At 38.8% G+C, this 19,748-nt stretch overlaps 1 protein-coding gene across 1 annotated transcript in view; it reads left to right on the forward strand.

Annotated features, from left to right (window-relative positions):
• Positions 1-19,748, forward strand: part of hcn2b (hyperpolarization activated cyclic nucleotide-gated potassium channel 2b) — a 43,251-nt gene that overhangs the window by 14,770 nt on the left and 8,733 nt on the right. The window contains exons 4-6 of the mRNA XM_020940063.2: positions 4,642-4,860; positions 17,543-17,689; positions 18,286-18,526. Of these exons, the coding sequence (XP_020795722.2) occupies positions 4,642-4,860; positions 17,543-17,689; positions 18,286-18,526 (607 nt within the window). The remainder of the gene's footprint in view (positions 1-4,641; positions 4,861-17,542; positions 17,690-18,285; positions 18,527-19,748) is intronic.

Raw genomic sequence — 19,748 nt, forward strand, 5'->3', positions numbered from 1 at the left:
AATTTTTGTTCGTACGACTTGTTCTTGCTGACTATTCGTAGGACTTCCAGAAGAGCTTTTCAGTTAAGAAAAAGTTTTGTGAATGCCAAAAATGTTCGCAAGAAAGCCTTAGCATACAGTACAAATTTGTCCATAAGAACGTTTCATGAATAACGCCCAACATACACACGATAAATATTGACCCCCAAAAATGTATGGTTCCCTCTATGAAAAATAACTGTAACTGTAAGTTGATGTAGCATTTATTGTGATAGGTAAAGTACTACCAACTGGAGTGTCAAATGAGCAGTTATATTGTACTAATAGAATGCGCTGATATTGTTTTTTCTGTCTTTGTGATTTATTTGGAGGTCGGTCCTCATTCTATAGCTATATGATAAACTCGGTGGCTTAGCCTGGATAATCCTGCAGTCTTATTGGGGCAAGTTTCCCCTGTGAAACCGACCCCATTTGGAGAAGAAAAGTTGATGTGTCACATTTAGCCATGATGCACTGCTAGTAACTCTGCTTTGGTATTTTACTAAAGCTGGTGTCATTTTTCAGAGCTTTACAGGAGCACGAACCTGCTTGAAAGTTTGTGTAAAATGGGCTACAGACTGGTGAAATGCTTACAAACAAAAGAGCTGTGGGATTTCCAGAACTAGACTGTCTGGCCTGCTTCCGGTGCAGTTTGGAAACAGCCGCAGCATGTGCTCAGGACTAGCATGGCCTTCATTTGTTTGTTTGTGGACTTTATTGTGCCTGAGGGCAAGCTGTCACTCACGAGGAGTGGATGACCACAGTGCAGCACTCAGGGACCCATCAGAGATGGTCAGAATGACCTAACTGGAGGGTGTATGTGCTCTGTGTCCTTGTTGTATGTCCGAGATGTACTCGAACATGTGATGCCACCTGGCCAGGTTACATGCAGATCTGTGTAGAGGCAAGCCCACTCACAGTAAAAATAAAAATTTTCAAGGCATTTTTTGAAATAATCCAAACACTTATAGATGAATAAATGCAAGATAAATAAGCTTAATGCCAGCCACACCGGAACAGTCCAGGTTAAACAATGACAAACAGCACAATGTTGTCCACATGTTTCTGAATCATGTTTGATAAAGTCCTTCTGTTTTGGGTTTATGTGGAAACATTTTGTGGCAAAACCCCAACAAAGAGAGGCATTAGGGTTGTACTTTTTTCCTAATTCAATTAAAAGCTTTTATTATGCCTGAGGTGAAATGCAATTATATCAAATGATATTGTTATCACTTTACATAACAAGAATAATCCATTCCAGCATATGCACTGTGCAGTGTGGCCTCCTGCTTGTCTGCTTTGATCCAGTTTAAGTGGAAAACAATAATGTATTCTATAGAGCCTTTTAAACATAAACTTCATGCTTCACATCCTCTGTGTACTCTCTGACCTCTTTCAAGGGCCACATCAAATGCACATCAAATGCATCTTCTGTCACACCTGGACTTTCTCTTTGGTCTTCTTTAGACCTGTGCCTGTCTATGTTATTTCCTGGTCTCATCTGTAGTTGGTTAGAGCTGCATGGCTGACTCCTCTGAACGCCTGTAAGCAAACATCTGCCAGCTGGGATGTTCCACCAACACATGTCTGTGAAGGAAGTCGACTCCTCATGTTTTAATATGGAGCACAGGCTTTTTGAGTGCAACATATAAGATACTAATAACATCCGTTGGGTGTCACAGGATTAACCTATTCTTTATTAGTTTGTTACATAAAAACACAGTTAAAATCAATGTAAAGCCACAGTATGTAACTTTACATACAGTTACATACTGTACCTTTAAACATGAATATTTATTCTATATAGGCAAATGCATATATTAAAACATGCTGAATAATCCAACTTTAAACTCATAATCACAACAATATATAAACTGTGCCTGTCATTTTGTATCCAGATGTTTTTCTTTCTCTGTATATACAGGAGTTGAGTACAAATGATTAAATCTCAACACCAAACAAGGTCTTTTATACAGGTTACATATTATAAATCTTAGTCTTAGTCCTCACAGATGGAGCAGACTTGCTTACTTGTCACTTACAGACAGTCAGATTCCAGCTGCTCTGTGTCAGCAGCACTGGCACACCCAAACACACAGTATCTTATAGAGAGTTCATGTCATGCACGTTCTCTCACTTCTATAATTTCACCATAATACATCATACTCTCCCATAACTAACACTGAGTGTATTTAAAACAATTAACCCTCCACCAATGAAGTCCACAGCAAATAAAATGAAGACTAAACTAATTTCATTTTTCCTTCCTCTGCTCATTGAGGCTTCTCTGCAGAATCAGTTTATTGCGTTACAATGAGTGTTGTAATTTCCAATGCTAAGAGACAGCTGTACACTTGTCAGGTGGAATAAGCTCTTATCTGCTACTTAAAGCAAATGCAATGTCTGCATACAGCTGCTCTGAACTCAGTCCTATAGTGGGAGAGCGAGTTTCATATGTGCTACACTATGGCAACTTTGGCTTTTGATGAAACTGCTCAATGATAGACTAATGGGATGAAGAAAAACATGATTTGGAGGAGCTAGAGGTAAATGTGTCCCAAGAGGTGAACATTCTTTTCTTAAATCATGTCCTTATCTTTGGCTTTGAGTTTCTGTGATTCAATGAATAAAATTTGACATCTTTATGCATTAAATAAGCCTATTTAATTAGTAATAAGGTAATATTGCACACAGTTTAATCATTAACTGTACTTAATTGTTCAACCATGTTGCATAGGTCATGTATGTAGATAGGTCAGATAAAACATTTAAATTGTATCCCACTTTCTTCTTTTTCAAAGGTATTATAATTCAATATTCCATCACTATCCTGAATTAATATTTTCAATATTTCACGCTGCAATATTCATTATAGACACATATTGTCTGAAATTGTGTAATCTTACCCATAAACCCCTCCGTCCAGGACCGGTCTTAAATATGCAAAGTGAAATGCGTGCCGTATACTGATGTGTGAGGCGTCTGCAGAGACAGACAGAGGCAGTGGAGTGGAAGGAGGTGTTGATTTGTGCTTTGGCCTTGGGTGAGGCTCAGGTCCCCGCTGCTGCAGCCTGTGGCATGTTGATGGGCAACTGGAGGGAGCAGCTCTGACTGTGAACCACCCGGGGCACTGGGGATGAGGAACAAGAGGACGCACTACAAACTGGAAACTGTAGGGAAATACTGCTTCACAATAACCAAGAAGCACTATTGTTGAGGTGTTTAACGTACAAGATGTTTTCAGTAGCAGTGACATTTGACATTGGTGTATTTCCTCCAGTTTAAATTTTAAAGCAAAGTTCTTTGTAAATAATCCAGGTTAATTTTAGATAAAGAAAAAGTTAAGGTTGTCCCAAAGGTGCTTATTAAGGTCAGAAGCAAACTATTGATCCAAAAAAGAAGGTACTTATACACAGTAGTTTACAAATTATAAGAATGGTTCATCATAACAAAGACCTAGTAGAATAGTAAAAGAACTAATTAAACTAGCAAAAGCAAAATAATGGGTCTTACCGAGCATAAATATACTGATTTGTCATGCAGTAAAATATTCTAAAAAACCCAAAACATTTTAAGTACTGTTTATCTAGACTAAATACTATACTAGACTATAGGAAACACACACAATTTCTCATATTTTATTTTCTCACCAAAACAAACAAAAACAACTGATAGAACAAAGAAACTGCCCGACAAAGATCTCAGTTCTTCAATCCGAATACTCATTTTGTGTTCCAGCCTTTTCGTCACCTGTCGAAAAGCTAATTTCCATGACTGTGATTGCTGTCTCCTGCCAGTGCTTGTCCACTCTCTTTTCAGAACACAATTGCATTTGAATTTCAAATAACATGCAAAGAGGGCGAGGAAGAAACGCAAAGCTGCACATTGTCATGAGCCAATCAGCTTTTGTCCCTGCACACAAATCTGGACAGTGTTGTTTAAAGGCGGATGTGAGGGCTGGACCAGGCCTGTGAGTGCTCTGTGATGAACAAGACTATTAACATGGACAGAGCGGGAGCCAATCAAAAGGCCTGCAGGAGAAGGCAGACGCTCATTAGATTAACACTAGACAGAGATGTTCTTCGAAAGACATGAGAGTTAAGAGAGCAGCTTCAAAGCTAGCCTCCAGCAGCTACACCAGAGTTCTGTAACAACTGTCACTGGATCATGTTTGTAAATACAGCAGAGAGGGTTTTGAAGATGCCAATAATCTCATCGTGAAAGAGGAGCAACTTTGTAGTCATGGAATAAAAATACATGCATATGAATTTGGTATCGTTAACTCTGTATTCATTGTAAATGCATCCCAATTTCAAATGTCATTGATAGTAATAACACAAGTGATCAGTCGGTTGACAATTAGAGAAATGTTAGTTTTAAATTGTTATCATGTGTAGCTCTCTGGAAACTGTATCTTGTTTATACAAATGTGTTGTACCTTTACCAGAATGGGTTGAAATCTGGGCGTAGCAAGACCTGACAATTGCTATCTATGATGCAGTCTGTAGTGTCTTTAGACTGTATTACTGTCACAGAATTGATCAAAAAACACAATTTAGGCATATTGTTTGCATATTTTAATGTATGAACTTTGCCCATCCTCTGTTGTCTAATGTGTTTCAGAATGACTCTTGGAGTGAGCTGTACTCATTCGCTCTGTTCAAGGCTATGAGTCACATGTTGTGTATCGGGTACGGTCGGCAAGCGCCTGAGAGCATGTCGGACATCTGGCTCACCATGCTCAGTATGATCGTGGGCGCCACCTGCTACGCCATGTTCATCGGACACGCCACTGCACTCATCCAGTCTCTGGACTCCTCCCGCCGACAGTATCAGGAGAAGGTAACACTGCTCATCTGCTTAAAATGGTTTGTTTTTTCTGTACTGCCTGGACTGTTGAGGAGGAAAGTACAACCTCATTTCTCTCCAATTTGAGGAAGGTTTAATACAGATGATATTGAAGTTTTTTTCAAATTCTACAATTACATCATTCTCCCAGATGGGGGCAAAAGTCAGAGTTCCCTGTCACTGAGCTTTCACAAGAAATATCCAAAAGGTAAATTCACAAATGCCTTAGTTTATTACAACAAAAACCTCCACTTCAACAATATTCATTTTATCTGCCCCCTTAATATTATTGGCCTATAGAAGTTTGTGATGTGATCTCAAACTTTTTTTACACTACCTCTTTTAAACTTTATTTAGCTATTATCCTCTACTTGCATGCATTTTTTAGTACGTTCTGGTTTAATTTTAGTATCAGCTGCTCTGAAGGTCTGAGGTGAGGAACACTGGTGTCTTAGTCAAAGGGCTGAGACATATCTGACAACTATTGAATCTGACTGTAATCCACTAGTGGCTCGAGTCCCTAATTAACCATGGTGCATGTCTCTGAATGCCGAGAGGAGGCTCAAGTACCCATCAGCAACCAAATGTAACACAGGGATGAAAAAAACAAGGCCACTAAGTGTGTACTTGTTTCGGTAATACACAATGAGATTCTTGAGTGCACTAACTTTTGTTATGGTCCACCACCATAAAGATTTTATTACTTTGCCTGGAATGTTCTTCAGTATTCAGTATGGCATTAAACAATATATATCTTGCTGAGCGGGTTTGCGTCTCCAACATAGACTGTACATATAAATGGACATAACTAACACGCTAGCTGTAGCATTCCAAATAGGAAGTTCACACGCGGCTCTTCCGGCTCCTACTGACCCTGGCTCCCATTGACTTACATTGGAATATTTTCATCCCTCTTTCTGTAACTGCTGCTGTGAGCCTCATCATTTTCATCGTAAAATGTTCATATGAACCTGCTCTACATGACCTTGGTGTTCTTTTCCTGTATATTGTCCATTAAAAAAATCCTATTCATAATATAGTGCCTGGCTCCAAATTTGCTCCTATAACAGTTTGCAATTGGTGACGTCACACTCGCTTAGTCCACTTTTTTATAGTCTATGGTATCCACAGAGCTGACCTGTAACTTGACTTTATAGACTGTGTTAAAGCAAAGCTCAGTTTGAAGTCTAGCTTGAGTAACAGAGAACAGAGCTTACACTTAGCATAACGCCGTCAGGGAATGTTGATGACAGCTGCAAAGTATCTATACTATGATAGTGTGACACGAGGACAAGCCATAAGAGTAAAGCTACATGAGGTCATTACATTTGACATGATTAGTGAGAGCAATCCCATTTAATCCAGCAGGCAGTAATGGCCTCAGCATATGGTCTGCCTGGTGTGTATATATTCATGGCTTGGCTCAGAGTACCTCTGCCTGTGTGGATCAAAGTGTGGGACATCCCAGGACCGGAGGGCACCTACAGGCCCTTGTCATGGTCTTTGTTATCCGGGAGTCTGCTGTAGCTCTGTATTCTTTCTAACAAACACATCCGACTAGTGCTGTTGCCGAGTGGAAGCGGGTGCAGCCTCTGGCCAGTGCTGAGAACAAAGAGATGTTAGATGTGGTGGTTCTGCCCTCATGTGTCTGTATGGGACTATTTTGGTCTCCACATAGAATACAGTGTGTTTGCTGGTTGCTGGGCTCAGTGGGGAGGGCTGTGTGTTTGGGGATAATCATCGGGCTTTGTTATCTACAGGTAGTGATGATAGCAGGGAGCGCACAAACCGCCGCTGGGTACGGAAGAGACTAGGAGCTGGGTAAACTCATTGCAACATGGAGGGAGAATAGAGTTGTCACGGGAGATCCAATTCTGTTTTGGATTTGCTGTTATACCTCCCTATTGGTCATGACAATACGCATTTCTGTCCTGTAACTAAAATGAATGCTGTCCATGTTTCCAATCAGTCATATCTCCCAAGTGATATATATGTCTCATTTGATCAATACTTAAAAGTACATTGTGTAATTTTTCTGGTGGAGAGTCTGTCAAATGCTTTTCTCCAGAAATGTTATTGCTTTGTATGGAATGTTTCACAGTATGTCATTAAATATTTCTATCTTCATGGAGACCAAACTCGGCCAAGTTATATGTCATGTCTGTGGAGAGGCAACCCTAGCCAGGCTGGCGCCACCTAGTGCCTCTGCTCAATTTTATTTCTCTCCAGCAACTAGGTCAGGAATACACAATTTCGCAAAAACCCCGGAAGTGCGAGTTCGGGCACCTCCCAATCAGCAAAGAGCCATACATTCTGTGTTTCCCGAGATAGAGGATTTAAAGCCGGAACAAATAGAATGTAATCATGAATTTTATCAAGGGAAAAGACGTTATTGCCCTTCTTCCTATGGGATTTGGGAAAAGCTTTATATACCAGTTAGCACCGTTAGCATTACGGTGCATTACATACGTCACGACCAAATAGCAGCGATTGGTTAACTAAAAAAAGTACCCTCCTAACGTCAAGCGAACAAATTCTAATGCTGTGAGGTCAGATGGTTTCTATGAAGTGAAACCTGCTGATGAATCAGGCTAAGACAACCCCACTCACTGTCAGAATACCTGTTTTTCTAGGTGTTTTTCAGCTATAAAACCACATGTAATTGCATACATGTCAGGTAGAGCTGTTTAATGTCATACATGGAACAATGTCACTGATTATTCCAGGCAGAGCAGTGACATATCCATAGAAACAAGGCGGCGATGGACCTCCAACCAAAAAGCTAAAACTCCAAACAAATATGGGTATGAAGAAAATTTTATGCTTACTCATTAACACATACCTGCGTGTAGATTCATGAGATTATAATGAGAGGTACTGTCCAGTAGTGTATACAGTCTGCTAATGTGTTTTTAAGTTAGACTTTATGCCCAAACTTTCTAGTCGCTAATTCAGCAGCACCTTTTATATCTTCGCATAACAGATAATTAACTTGTTTCATGATTTTGGCTTTTGATCTTGCCATCCTCCAACTCTGTGTTGCTTGCCACACAATTTTACAATTCATTTTCACAAGTAACTTCTCTTTTGATCATGCATTCTTTCCTGTTCTCATTTGTTTTTATATATTCAAGTCTTTTTACTTTGTTTTGACAAAGAAGTTCTGTTGGTTCATTTTGTGTTTTATGTCTCACAAAAATAAACAAAGATAGTTCCCTGCATCTATTTCCTCTACTAACTTAAAAAGTAGTGAAATGCATTAATTAGGTTTATTATATGTATAATGGCTTTTTACATGGACAGGTTATGTTTATAACTTATTTTATATACATACATACTTAAACTCAACTGGACTATATAGACTTGATAAGGCTAGGCTTGATTAAACAATTGAAAATGAAGTACTTTGAACTTCAGCTGACCATCCCTTTTTCAAACCTAATTCAAAATTGCACCTAAAATCTAACACTACATAAAATTGCTGCGATCTTTGTCACTTCCACTTGTGATAACGAGTCAACACAATCTGACACAATCCAGACTCACTATTTCAACTGTGTAGAGTCACTGTTCAACTGTCCCTCAATCCTGTGCTAAATACTTATTGAACATTGTCTGATGCAAAAGCAAAAGCCTTATAATAATAATAATAATAATGATAATAATAATAATAATGATAATAATAATAAGCTTTTCCACTGAGTCCGGTTTACATCCCATTTGAAATATCTGGTTGGCCTTGTCGATGTCTCACATGTATCGAATATACAGTATCTGGCATCATCTGTTTTACTAGTATATTAGCTGGAGTCTGTTTGTCATTAAGTGCACATACCCCTCCACCGTCTGCAAATAGCCCTCCATCAGATAAGTCACTGGACACGCACAACTCTGAGTCTGGAGATGTCTTGCTGACGACACAGATTCTTGTTACGAGATTGTGTAAATGTAGGAGACAGCACGGCCGCTTATTGACAAAGAGCAGAGCAAACTGTTAGCATTGCTTTGTTAATAGCTCCAGCTCCAAGCATTTCCCCTCGCCTGTATGGACACAGTGGAAAGTTTAGGAGCTCCTAAAATTGTTTTTTTCATTATTTGAGTTCATAGCAAGCATATTTTCTGAAGATTATATTTCTTGTTATACTCAATTGCATAGTGAGTGATAAATAAACAAGTATAGCTCAAAGGACCCATATTATTCTATTTTCTGATATTTGTTATAATTTTGTATCCTCATCAGAATCACACTGGAGGTTGTGTTTAGTTTCATTCTTACATGCTTATCACACAAATCCATACCTAATAGGATACTGAGTTCTTCTCTCAGACAGATAACACTCATGTTATAGTACAGGAAGTGCTCCACTGTATTTTAAACTCCATACACCTTCACTGGAATCATGTGGATCATTTTAGTCCTGGAATTTCCAGTCTTGAGTAAATGAAAGGTAAAAGGTAGCTGTTAGCTTGAAAACTACAGTTTCATGACATCAGAAGGTGAAACAAAGCATTTTGAACTTTGGAGATGTAGGAAGACTAATAATCCAGAATTACTCAAACATGTGTGAATGAAACAAAACAAAATTCCAGGTATGTTTTTGAGGAGGTAATAACAGTATAAAACAGCTAAAAGCTCATCAAGTAAATTTTGCATAATATAGGACCTTTCATTCTAGAAACAGACTTTTGGAACCTCATTCTGTCTGTAAGTAAAGAATGTTACTACAAATTTTCACCACAATTACTACTAAAGCTTGCATGAGACAATGACCACGAGACCTTAATATTATTTAATATGAATTAGTGACACTTTAAAAGTACAAAAACAAACATTTTATCAAAGCATTCGCCAAATTTTACATTTTAAAGATGCTTCAAAATAATTATTAAACATTATGGACATTAGTTACCTTACTGCTGGTTGGCCTCAATTTTCTATAAAAGTCTGCGGGAAAAATGAATGGGAAGATTACTTCTGGAACCAGGACTGTTGAGCTCCATTATTCACTCCCTGTATAAAAATATCCAGTCATCCTCCACCAAAAACAACCTGTGCTTCACCTGTTCTTTCTGTTTGTACAAGTTTAGTTCAAGTTTATTTAAAATATATGACAGTCATGAATATGTAAATTGACCATTCACTTCTCCATTGGGATGTCTTCTGCTCCATGTCCCCTCCTAAACCACAGCTCTCCCCTCACAGTCCCAGAACGGTGCCTCTACCTTATCTGTCCCCTTGCCCTTCACTGCCGGGCCATACACCATCTGCCACTGGAGCAGGACATTGGCCATTACATAACTGCACTCGTCTCCTGCTCTGTTAGCGCCCCCTCTCCCAGCATCGTGAGAGGGGAGGAGATGTCACCCTTGGGCCCCGCCGAAAAGAGCCCCAATCCACACCATCCTGACACATCTAAAATGGGCTGAAGATCAACTAAACTTTATAAAGCAGAGTTTAGTGGAGAGATGTCCCGGATTAGTGCGGTCAATGGAACTTTTATGAGTGAAAATCGCCTGGTTTGAAACTATACTCTGTTGTATTTTTTTTTTTCCTGCCTCTTATGTCTGCCTGATGAGGACCTTATTCCCAGTCATATTGCAATTTGAATCAATGTAATGGGTGATACTGCAGACTTCTAATAGTTCAAATTACTATCTGAATGTGGATTGCACTGACCTAATATTACACATAGACTTTAATAGGGCTATAGTCCTTTAGTTGATTTAGCATTCAATGGTGTCTTAGTTGACCACATTTTATTTATTAGATGACTAATTTAGATTAAAATGACATGCACAGCAGCAGAAAGGAGAATATATGAAGGGGGAGTTTGGAGTGGAGTTTGGGTGCCTTTAATTAGCTTGTTCATTAATGAAGATGCTATTTCCTACTACTTGACAATAGTCCTGCAATGTAATTAGTCCAACTTCTCTGAGTACTTTCTGAGCAAAGCCTTCGACACGGTTAATCACCAGATACTTTTCAACAAACTAAATGACTACAAGCCAAGCCACCTCTATGGGAGTGCCCCAGGGGTCGATTCTTGGACTTCTGCTCTTTAGTATTTACATAAATGATTTCCCTAATGTGTGTACTGATGTTGATATAATATTCAGACTTCCTACCTTACCTTAAATATTGGTAAAACAGTTTCAGTGTTTTTTACCAATAAGCGTAAATCCCCACAGGCTTGTGAAATTTTAGTAAATGGACAAAACATCAGGAATGTAGATTAATATAAACATGTAGGTCTATTCCCCAACTCAAAACATCATTTCAAAAGTCACATTAAAAACTTGGAAACACACTGAAGTTCAAATTGATGAATTTTAAACATATTACAGATTTTTTAACAACTGAGGCTTCATATACATATTTTAATGCCATGATTGTCTCGCACCTTTGATATTGCATTACAGAGCCTATAGAAACTTGTATGTACTGTATGAACAACAAGCACTAAAAATCCATGATAAAAAGCTCTGCATGTACCACCACTGCTCAATACTTGTCAAATATAAATTGTTAAATGTTGATAACTTGATTAAATTGAATCAAATTTGAACCTTATTTAAAATCATTCATAATTCAGCTGCTTCCCCATTGAGAAAGTTTGTGGTGGTCACTTCAGAGAAGACCTGCTGAGCCACACGGTCCACAGCCAGAGGAGAGTGCAGTGTTCTAAGATGCAGAACCTCATTTGGTCAGTCATCATTCTCTTATAGGACCATAAGCCTCTGAAACAGCCTCCCACATGAAATTATATCATGTGCAAATTATGAAATGTTTGCACGCCTGCCCAAACAATGGCTTTTAACCAAACAACCCAAAGACATTAATCCACCCTGTATCAAAGCAGCAATCTGAACTGTAAATATGTAAAGAGTGTATGGATGTGAGGACTGAGACTGAATTGGGACTAGTTTTACTTATTGATTGACTGGATGAATGATTGCATTAATATAATTGTATTTTTATTTTATTGGCATGTACGCTATTTATGACATCAACCTGTCCAGGGACTGAAAATGGAAATTAGCAATTTTGCTCTTTGCTCCTTGGCACAAATATGTAACCTATATGTGTAGCTCAAAGTTTTTATGTTCATTGTCCCTGATAAATAAACAAATAAACTAAACTAAACTAAGAAACAAATATCTCACACCCTGAACTAAAGTGTTACTAATATTAATATTGAACTATACTGTTATAATTTCATTTGTGTATTTCAAGTATAGTTTAATGTTGCAGGGAAACTGGTGTCTAGCCCTAATCACTTGTGACGCAGAATACACTACCCAGTTGGTTGCATTGCCAACATATCACCTTTCATTTTCCATTTACGTATATAATAGGAGCAGTTACTCATTCACCAATGCAAACATGTCTGTGAATAGTGAGAGGGAACGAGAAAACCCTAAAAATAAAATAATGGAAGGAAGGAAGACACATATTCCCCAACATAAATTTAAAGGGCAATCTTGCTGAGTGAAGCGAGGTTAAGACTCCTGCCACCCTTAACCAGAAGTTATTTAGAGCAATAAATCAACTGTTATCCAAGCAGCCAGTGAACATGCTACAACAGCAGCACACTGCATGATAAAGGGATCTGTTTTAACTAATCTAATCCACAAATCCTAGTCCTGCAGTGTCATCTTTACTTTATACTATGTTTATAATAATGACATATACATTATATTCTTGTATATTCATTCAGTATTTTCAGTGTTGATAAGCTGCTGCTGACAGAAGTGAGAGTCAGTTTGTGCTTAATGATAATACTGAAACATTTTGGTACAATTAAAATGAAGTAATATAATTCCAATAAAAACACTTTTAAATAGACGGTATCATTAAAAGGACTGAGCTGCAATAAATAAACAACAGAATGAAGCAATAATTAGCTAGAAAAGTAACTTATTCAGCCCTCTACAGTTCAAACCTTTCTGTATTATAACAAAAATAACAAAAACCCACGATAAATATTCAGCCTCAAAATATATCGTTCCAGCCATATATTGAACGCTAAGTCAATATAGTAATTATGGTGACAGGCCTAGCAACAGCCCCTCTGACCTCCACCAATTACTCACTAACGTTCATGGGCAAGGTGGGACAAATGCAAGAGCTGTGTGGCAAGAGCAGTGACCAAATCTGTGACTTGTGAGTTTTTGGGGGAACGCCCCTTCACTGAGCCTCTGTGTTGAGTCATTTGAGTGACAGTCCTTTAATGGAAGACCCAATCTCTGTGTCCCTATTGTGCAATCTATAGTGTGAATGCACAACGGCAGTATTGTCCCAGCGTCTGGTGACTCCATCTGTACATTCACAAACAGACGGGAATTAATGAACATGTTGAGCTATGGTTTTGTCGCATAATAAGATTCATTGTCAAAATAATGACACTTGTTTTCCTGTAGAACATACTGTTAAACACATTATATATTTTACTATGGATCTGGGTCACAATCTGGGTATTGCAGTGACTACCACATTATAATTATCCTTAAAGTACATGGTTTTTTGTTTGTTTGTTTATTCTATTGACAGAAGTTATTGGTGTGGTTCAAGCATAATTATTTATTGCCTCCCATTGGAAAGAAATTGCATAAATGAATTTCTAATATCAATCTTAACAATACATTTTCCATAAATTGTTCCTAAATCTCTGTATATCCACTTTTACTTGCAATCATATAATTCCATCAGTTTCATTCCCATCAACTTGACTGACATGTTTCCCAAGCTAGTTCTTGTGCTCTGGGCTGAATGAACTTTTTGTGTATCGACATATAAATAAGAGTTTGAGAGTTGTCACTTTATTAAGAAACTTCTTATTCGCAGGCACCAAAATCTCAAAATTGACACAAACAGTAAAAGCAAGCATTGATTTTAATACTTTACAAATCTCATCGTGCCCTTCTTTCTAGAGCAATGTTTTCACTGTCTGTAAATCCTGAGTGGGAGGCATCACTGTTGTCCATGGCAGCGCCTGTAGGTATTAAATGTTTTGTGATTTGCCATGTTGGCTAACCGGATGGGGTCAGACCTATTGTTTATTTCCTTCCTTGTCACCTCTCCATGTGACTAAATGTAATCTCCCACAGCCATGTCCTTCTCATTCATGTGTCATTGGACGTCACACTCAAGGTCAGCACACATGCCCTGCCGCTCCAGGCCTGGGCGTGTCAGTGTAAATTCTCCACACAATATTGCACTGCCACTCTATATAATGAAATATAAGGTGGGTACTGGACCAAGCAGGTGAAGACTCTCCAATATTGAATCAACTGCTGTCATACCTTAGTGTCTAAATGGATATTGATATTTAAAATGTATTTGGGATACAATAGCAGAGTATTTGTTGAACTGATATATGCAGATATGGTGACTATTGCCTGCAATGTAAAAAATTAATTTAGAAGTGGACTTTGTATATATTTGTGTCAACCCAATGATAAATTTACTTGCCAGTGTTTAACGGTGTACTATATAACTTTTGCAGTGGCGGGTCTGTCACCTGTGTGTTTCCATGGCGATGGTATTGTTTATCCTAGGATGTCCCACAGTATGGCATTACTTTTATTCATTTTTTATTTTCAAACCCTAAAAGCATTTCACATTTCTTTCCTAATCTTACATTTGAGAACAATATGCATATTTGTATCACATATTAATATCACTTCCCACGTCTCCATCTGGTTTAATAGAAAAGGTTGAAAAGATTTGAAATGGTCACCACACAATGTGTTTTGTACCGCACAGACTGTACTTGATACATCTTTATTAATCACTGTGTGGGAGTGAGTAAAATGCATTGTTAAATAGCAGTTGTGGATAATGACGAGGAAATGAGGGATTTGGGTTTGTCATTTGGCATTAGTCATGTTTTAGTCACACTTCTAAAATCTAGTTGTCATAAAATGATACCCATATACTCATCAATTAAACTAGTATCAGAACTCATTTTAAGGATTAATACTGAAAAATGGACTGAATTGAACTGGAGGAGTTCAAGTATTTTGGGGTCTTGTTCACGAGTGAGGGGAGAACGGAACGTGAGATTGACAGGTGGATCGGTGCAGCGTCGGCAGTGATGCAGTTGCTGTATCGGACCGTTGTGTTGAAGAGGGAGCTGAACCGAAAGGTCTCGATTTAACGGTCAGTCTTCGTTCCTACCCTCACCTATGGTCATGAGCTTTGGATAATGACCAAAAGGACGAGATCGTGGATACAAGTGCTTGAAATGAGTTTCCTCCGCTGGGTGGCTGTGCGCTCCCTTACAGATAGGGTGAGGAGCTCAGTCACATGGGAGGAGCTCGGAGTAGAGCCGCTGCTCCTCAACGTCAAGAGGAGCCAGTTGAGGTGGCTTGGGCATCTGTTCCAGATGCCTCCTGGGCGCCTCCCTCAAGAAGTGTTCCGGACATGTCGCACCGGAAGGAGGCCCCGGGGAAGACCCAGGACACACTGGAGAAACTATGTCTCTTGGCTGGCCTGGGAACACCTTGAGGTCCCCCCGGAGGAGCTGGAGGATGTGTCTGGGGTGAAGGAAGTCTAGGAGTCCTTGCTTAGACTGCTGCCCCCGTGACCCGGCCCCGGATATGAGGAAGAAAATGGATGGATGGAATACTGAAAAATATAGATAAATCAGACAATGTTAGGCCTTTTTATAATGTTTTAGAATGGGATTGCACTATATATAATAAGAAACGTATTATTTTGTGTTGAATATTTTTCCCTCTTTATTTAAATTGTGGTGACATTGCTACTCCAAGTTGGACAGGCCTTTTCTACATTTGCTGACGCAGGCCCCAATCTTTTCTAAATGACTATTTTGTAACTTATATTTAGTGTGTAGTCATCCAGTGTGTAATCATCTGTGAATTTTTTTTTATTATTTTCTTAGGGGAAGTCACTGAAATGCTGATCTAGCCCTTAGTCCAATTGACAGTCCAGTTTTATTCCTAAGAGAGATGACTCATGGCTATAACACGTAGTGGAAGGAAGTACAGTCATTATGTAGTTCCAGGGTCAGGTACATTTTTCACAAACCACACCTCACAGTTCCTCTCTTTGAATCCAAGGTTGATTCATTCACACAATACTGATGATAATGTAACAGAAGTGATCGGTTGATTTGCAAGTCCGAGTACAGAAATGTGGAAAGTGCTTCTTAATTACTGTGAGGATAATTGTATGAATAACTAGACATAGCAGCTGATTTATAATTTGTTATTATGCACAATTGAAATTTTAAGATAACACATTGTATTTTCAAAGGACAAATCACTGTTGTACTGTTACATTGTAAAATATATTACTCAAGTGGCAGTATCTTACAACTCCGAAAGTACAGTTTTATGAAAAAGTTACTCAAATAAAGTGCTTTGGTAAATTTAACTACTACCCAACCCCCCAAACTCCAGATTTGCATTATCATTTTCCCTGCACTATGTATTATTAAGCATTCAGAGCTTGGGCCAATGCCTTGCTAACCTTTTTAAAGCTAACACAAACAGGAAGTGAAAGCTTGTCTGAAGGTTGCTGGCCTTTTTGCTGAAAGAGAAAAATCATGTGATGTGTTCCTCTTGAGGCTGATGTGTGACTCTTATGTTTACAGAAAGGTGCTGGCGCGTGAAACCACATAAAAAGACTATTTTTTTGTAGCTCCTATATGACGGCCAAAGTCTGTTCTGTGCATGGGTTGGGAAATTGCATAGAGCTTATACCTATACAGGCAATTGAAGTGGGTCCATCCAATCTTGTTTTATGGAGGAATATGTTCTGCCACTTTCCATTGTGAATCCAGGCATGTAATGTGCTATGTGCTAAAGTAATGAGACGAGAAGTGGACATTCAGTCTCTGTCTGACGTATAGTCGAAACAGCAGACGATCTGTGAATCACTTGGGTTTGAATTGACCTTTGTAGTTATACTGTGCTTCATTTGGTATTTATTTATTATATAGTGATGGTTACTCCATTTTATTTCTGGAATAGGAAAGGGTTCACTATGTCACTTCCTGAAGGAGGGTCAGCTTCCTGCTTGTCTCCAATAAGACATTATTTCTTTGCCTAAAATAAAATGATGTTTTGCAATAAACATTCAACTCCTGCTATTGAACATACCATATGTTTAATGTAATACTGTGGAACATTTCAGTAAAAAAATAACATCTCTATGGAGACAAGCACGTGATCATCCTGCCACAAAAGTTACGTAGTGCACCTTAAAGTGCCTCAATCCAGACTGAGAGTAGATTTTAATTTTATTTACAGACAGATCTACATAAACCAGATGATTTCACTAGTGTTGCTATGAGCACATGTTTTATGAAGTCTTGGACATGTTTTATGAAGTTTTACGGTTCCTCAGTTAAACCTCATCTACTAGATGAAGTTTGGACCTTCACTCTTGTTGCAGATATTCTTCCTTTGTGTCTTTCAGCAAGAACCTTTCCCATCTTGTGTTGTATGTCACTTAGAACTAGTAGAGAAACAATATACAGCAGGAATTGTCTTCTTCTCCCTTTGTATCTGACAGAACTAGAGCAGTGTACTGTGAAATTGCTCTTTGTAGTGCTTACGACATTTTGCGATGGCTTTCCTGGTACAATAAAAACAAAAGACCAGTATATCTGCTGCAGTTTTCACAGACCTCTTCTTTTTGTTTCAGTACAAACAAGTGGAGCAGTACATGTCGTTCCACAAGCTGCCCGCGGACTTCCGACAGAAAATCCATGACTACTACGAGCACCGGTACCAGGGCAAGATGTTTGATGAGGAGAGCATCTTGGAGGAGCTTAACGAACCGCTCAGAGAGGTATGGACACAGAGGTGCAGTATATAACCAGCGTATTAAGTCCAGGCAAGACAACTCCAAGTTATTTAAAGTGATATTATGTAACTTTTAGATAACTAAAAACTAAGTCATATTTAACCAGAGGGGCGATACCTGACTAAAGTTTGGAGTAAGTTCAGGGTAAGAGACATTGAAGAAAGCTAGCCATTTCCATTAAACCATGCAGGAACACTTTGTCTTATCCATTTCATCTTGTTGATTTAACTTTTAATAATTTGTGCAACAGTGTTTTAATATGGTCAAAAAATACACACGCATACAGCTTCTGTGTACTAGTGAGCAATAAACCGGCCTCTTCAGCTTTATTAAAGGAGGAATTAGACTTGTTCAGCATATTATGGACCACTAATATGTAACATATTGTGCAGGTTGACTTAACAACCTTTTAATCAAATGGCTTCAACCTGTTATCACTAAGCCTGTTTACTCTATGCACGATAATGCTTTATGTTTTTACAGTGTGTTGACCTAAACCCTGTATATACATTACAACTCAACAGATCATTCATTCTTGACTTGTTGCTTTTAGTTCTGCACTGTCTCTTGTCCATCTTTAGGAAATAGTGAATTTTAACTGCCGTAAACTGGTGGCCTCCATGCCTCTCTTCGCTAACGCTGACCCCAACTTTGTGACGGCCATGTTGACCAAGCTGAGGTTCGAAGTGTTCCAGCCCGGAGACTACATCATCAGGGAGGGCACCATCGGCAAGAAGATGTACTTCATCCAACACGGTGTAGTCAGCGTGCTCACTAAAGGCAATACTGGCATGAAGCTTTTGGATGGATCCTACTTCGGAGGTAGGTCATAGGTCATTCATCTTAGTGTGTGATGAATATAGGAGGTTATAGATGAGGTTATATATAAACAATATTGCCACACATGTATAAATATGTGTAAATATATCAGATTTACCTACCAACACTGGGCTCGGCTAAGTGCAGCCCACATGTTGACCTGCTGCTGACTGCGGAGCTGACCTGAGTTCAGTGAGGATGAGGACGCTCAGCTGCACAGGCACACATCCACATGGCCAATTAATATGAGCTAATTAGCACTGCCGCACAGTGTTGACAGGGCCATTTGTAATCTTCAGCATGGAGCGTGGAGTGCCACCAGGAGGGGCGTCTCACGGCTGACTCCACAGAGGAAATGAACTGGACGTGGACTGGACTGGTTCAACAATTTGATCAGAGCAAGGTGTGACTACATTTGGGGATGTTTCAGCATGAGTACAGTGACCTAGATACTCTATATTTCACACTTTTTGCACTTGGGGGCTGTGACATTTATTAATAATTAGTAGATGAAGTATTAGCTTATTCATTTTTATGGAAGTTGGATGCTCAGTGATTGCTTGGCCTTTATAGTGGTGTACATAGTAAATACATAATTTATCAGGTTGAGTAAGGACATCTGGTGTCCCTTGGGTTCAAAGCCAGTGTAAAATAGGAATTATAATTTAGGAAATAGTCCAAGCAGATTTTAATGACAGACTAGATTTCATATTTGCACCAGTGCAAAAATACAGTGTTTTTGTTGTCATTGCTCTTGACAGTTGGCCAGTCCACACAGAGCAAATAGTGGTTGGAAGAGCCTTTTACTGTAGCCCCAGTGGTTTCATTAGTCTGATTATCCTTTCCAAGTGTTTCCCACTGCATGATAATGATGCCCATGGAAATATGCAAATCACTGGGCCGTGCATAACCAGAAAGATCTCATGTGGCAATTTATGGACCAACATCTGGGGCACAAATTCAGAAATGCTCTGTATGTAGCATGTTTCCCATATGAAAAGTAGTATTGCATAGTAGCAGTAAGATCAGCAGCATGAATTACTCATTCATGTCCCATTTTACGTTCAGTGGCTGAGTTTTTCTGTGTAGCATTTCAGTGTTTTATGTAGCACAAAATATGAATGCTTTAGCAAACTGTAAGTCATCTTCACAAGCTCTGCACTAATGCTTCTGCATCCAGACTCTTATACAAATATAACTGTAGTTTTCATAGATCAGATGAATG

The sequence above is a fragment of the Boleophthalmus pectinirostris genome, unplaced genomic scaffold, assembly GCF_026225935.1.
Source record: "Boleophthalmus pectinirostris isolate CB_2022bp ecotype Guang Dong unplaced genomic scaffold, ASM2622593v1 HiC_scaffold_7, whole genome shotgun sequence".
Taxonomy (NCBI): Eukaryota; Metazoa; Chordata; class Actinopteri; order Gobiiformes; family Gobiidae; genus Boleophthalmus; species Boleophthalmus pectinirostris.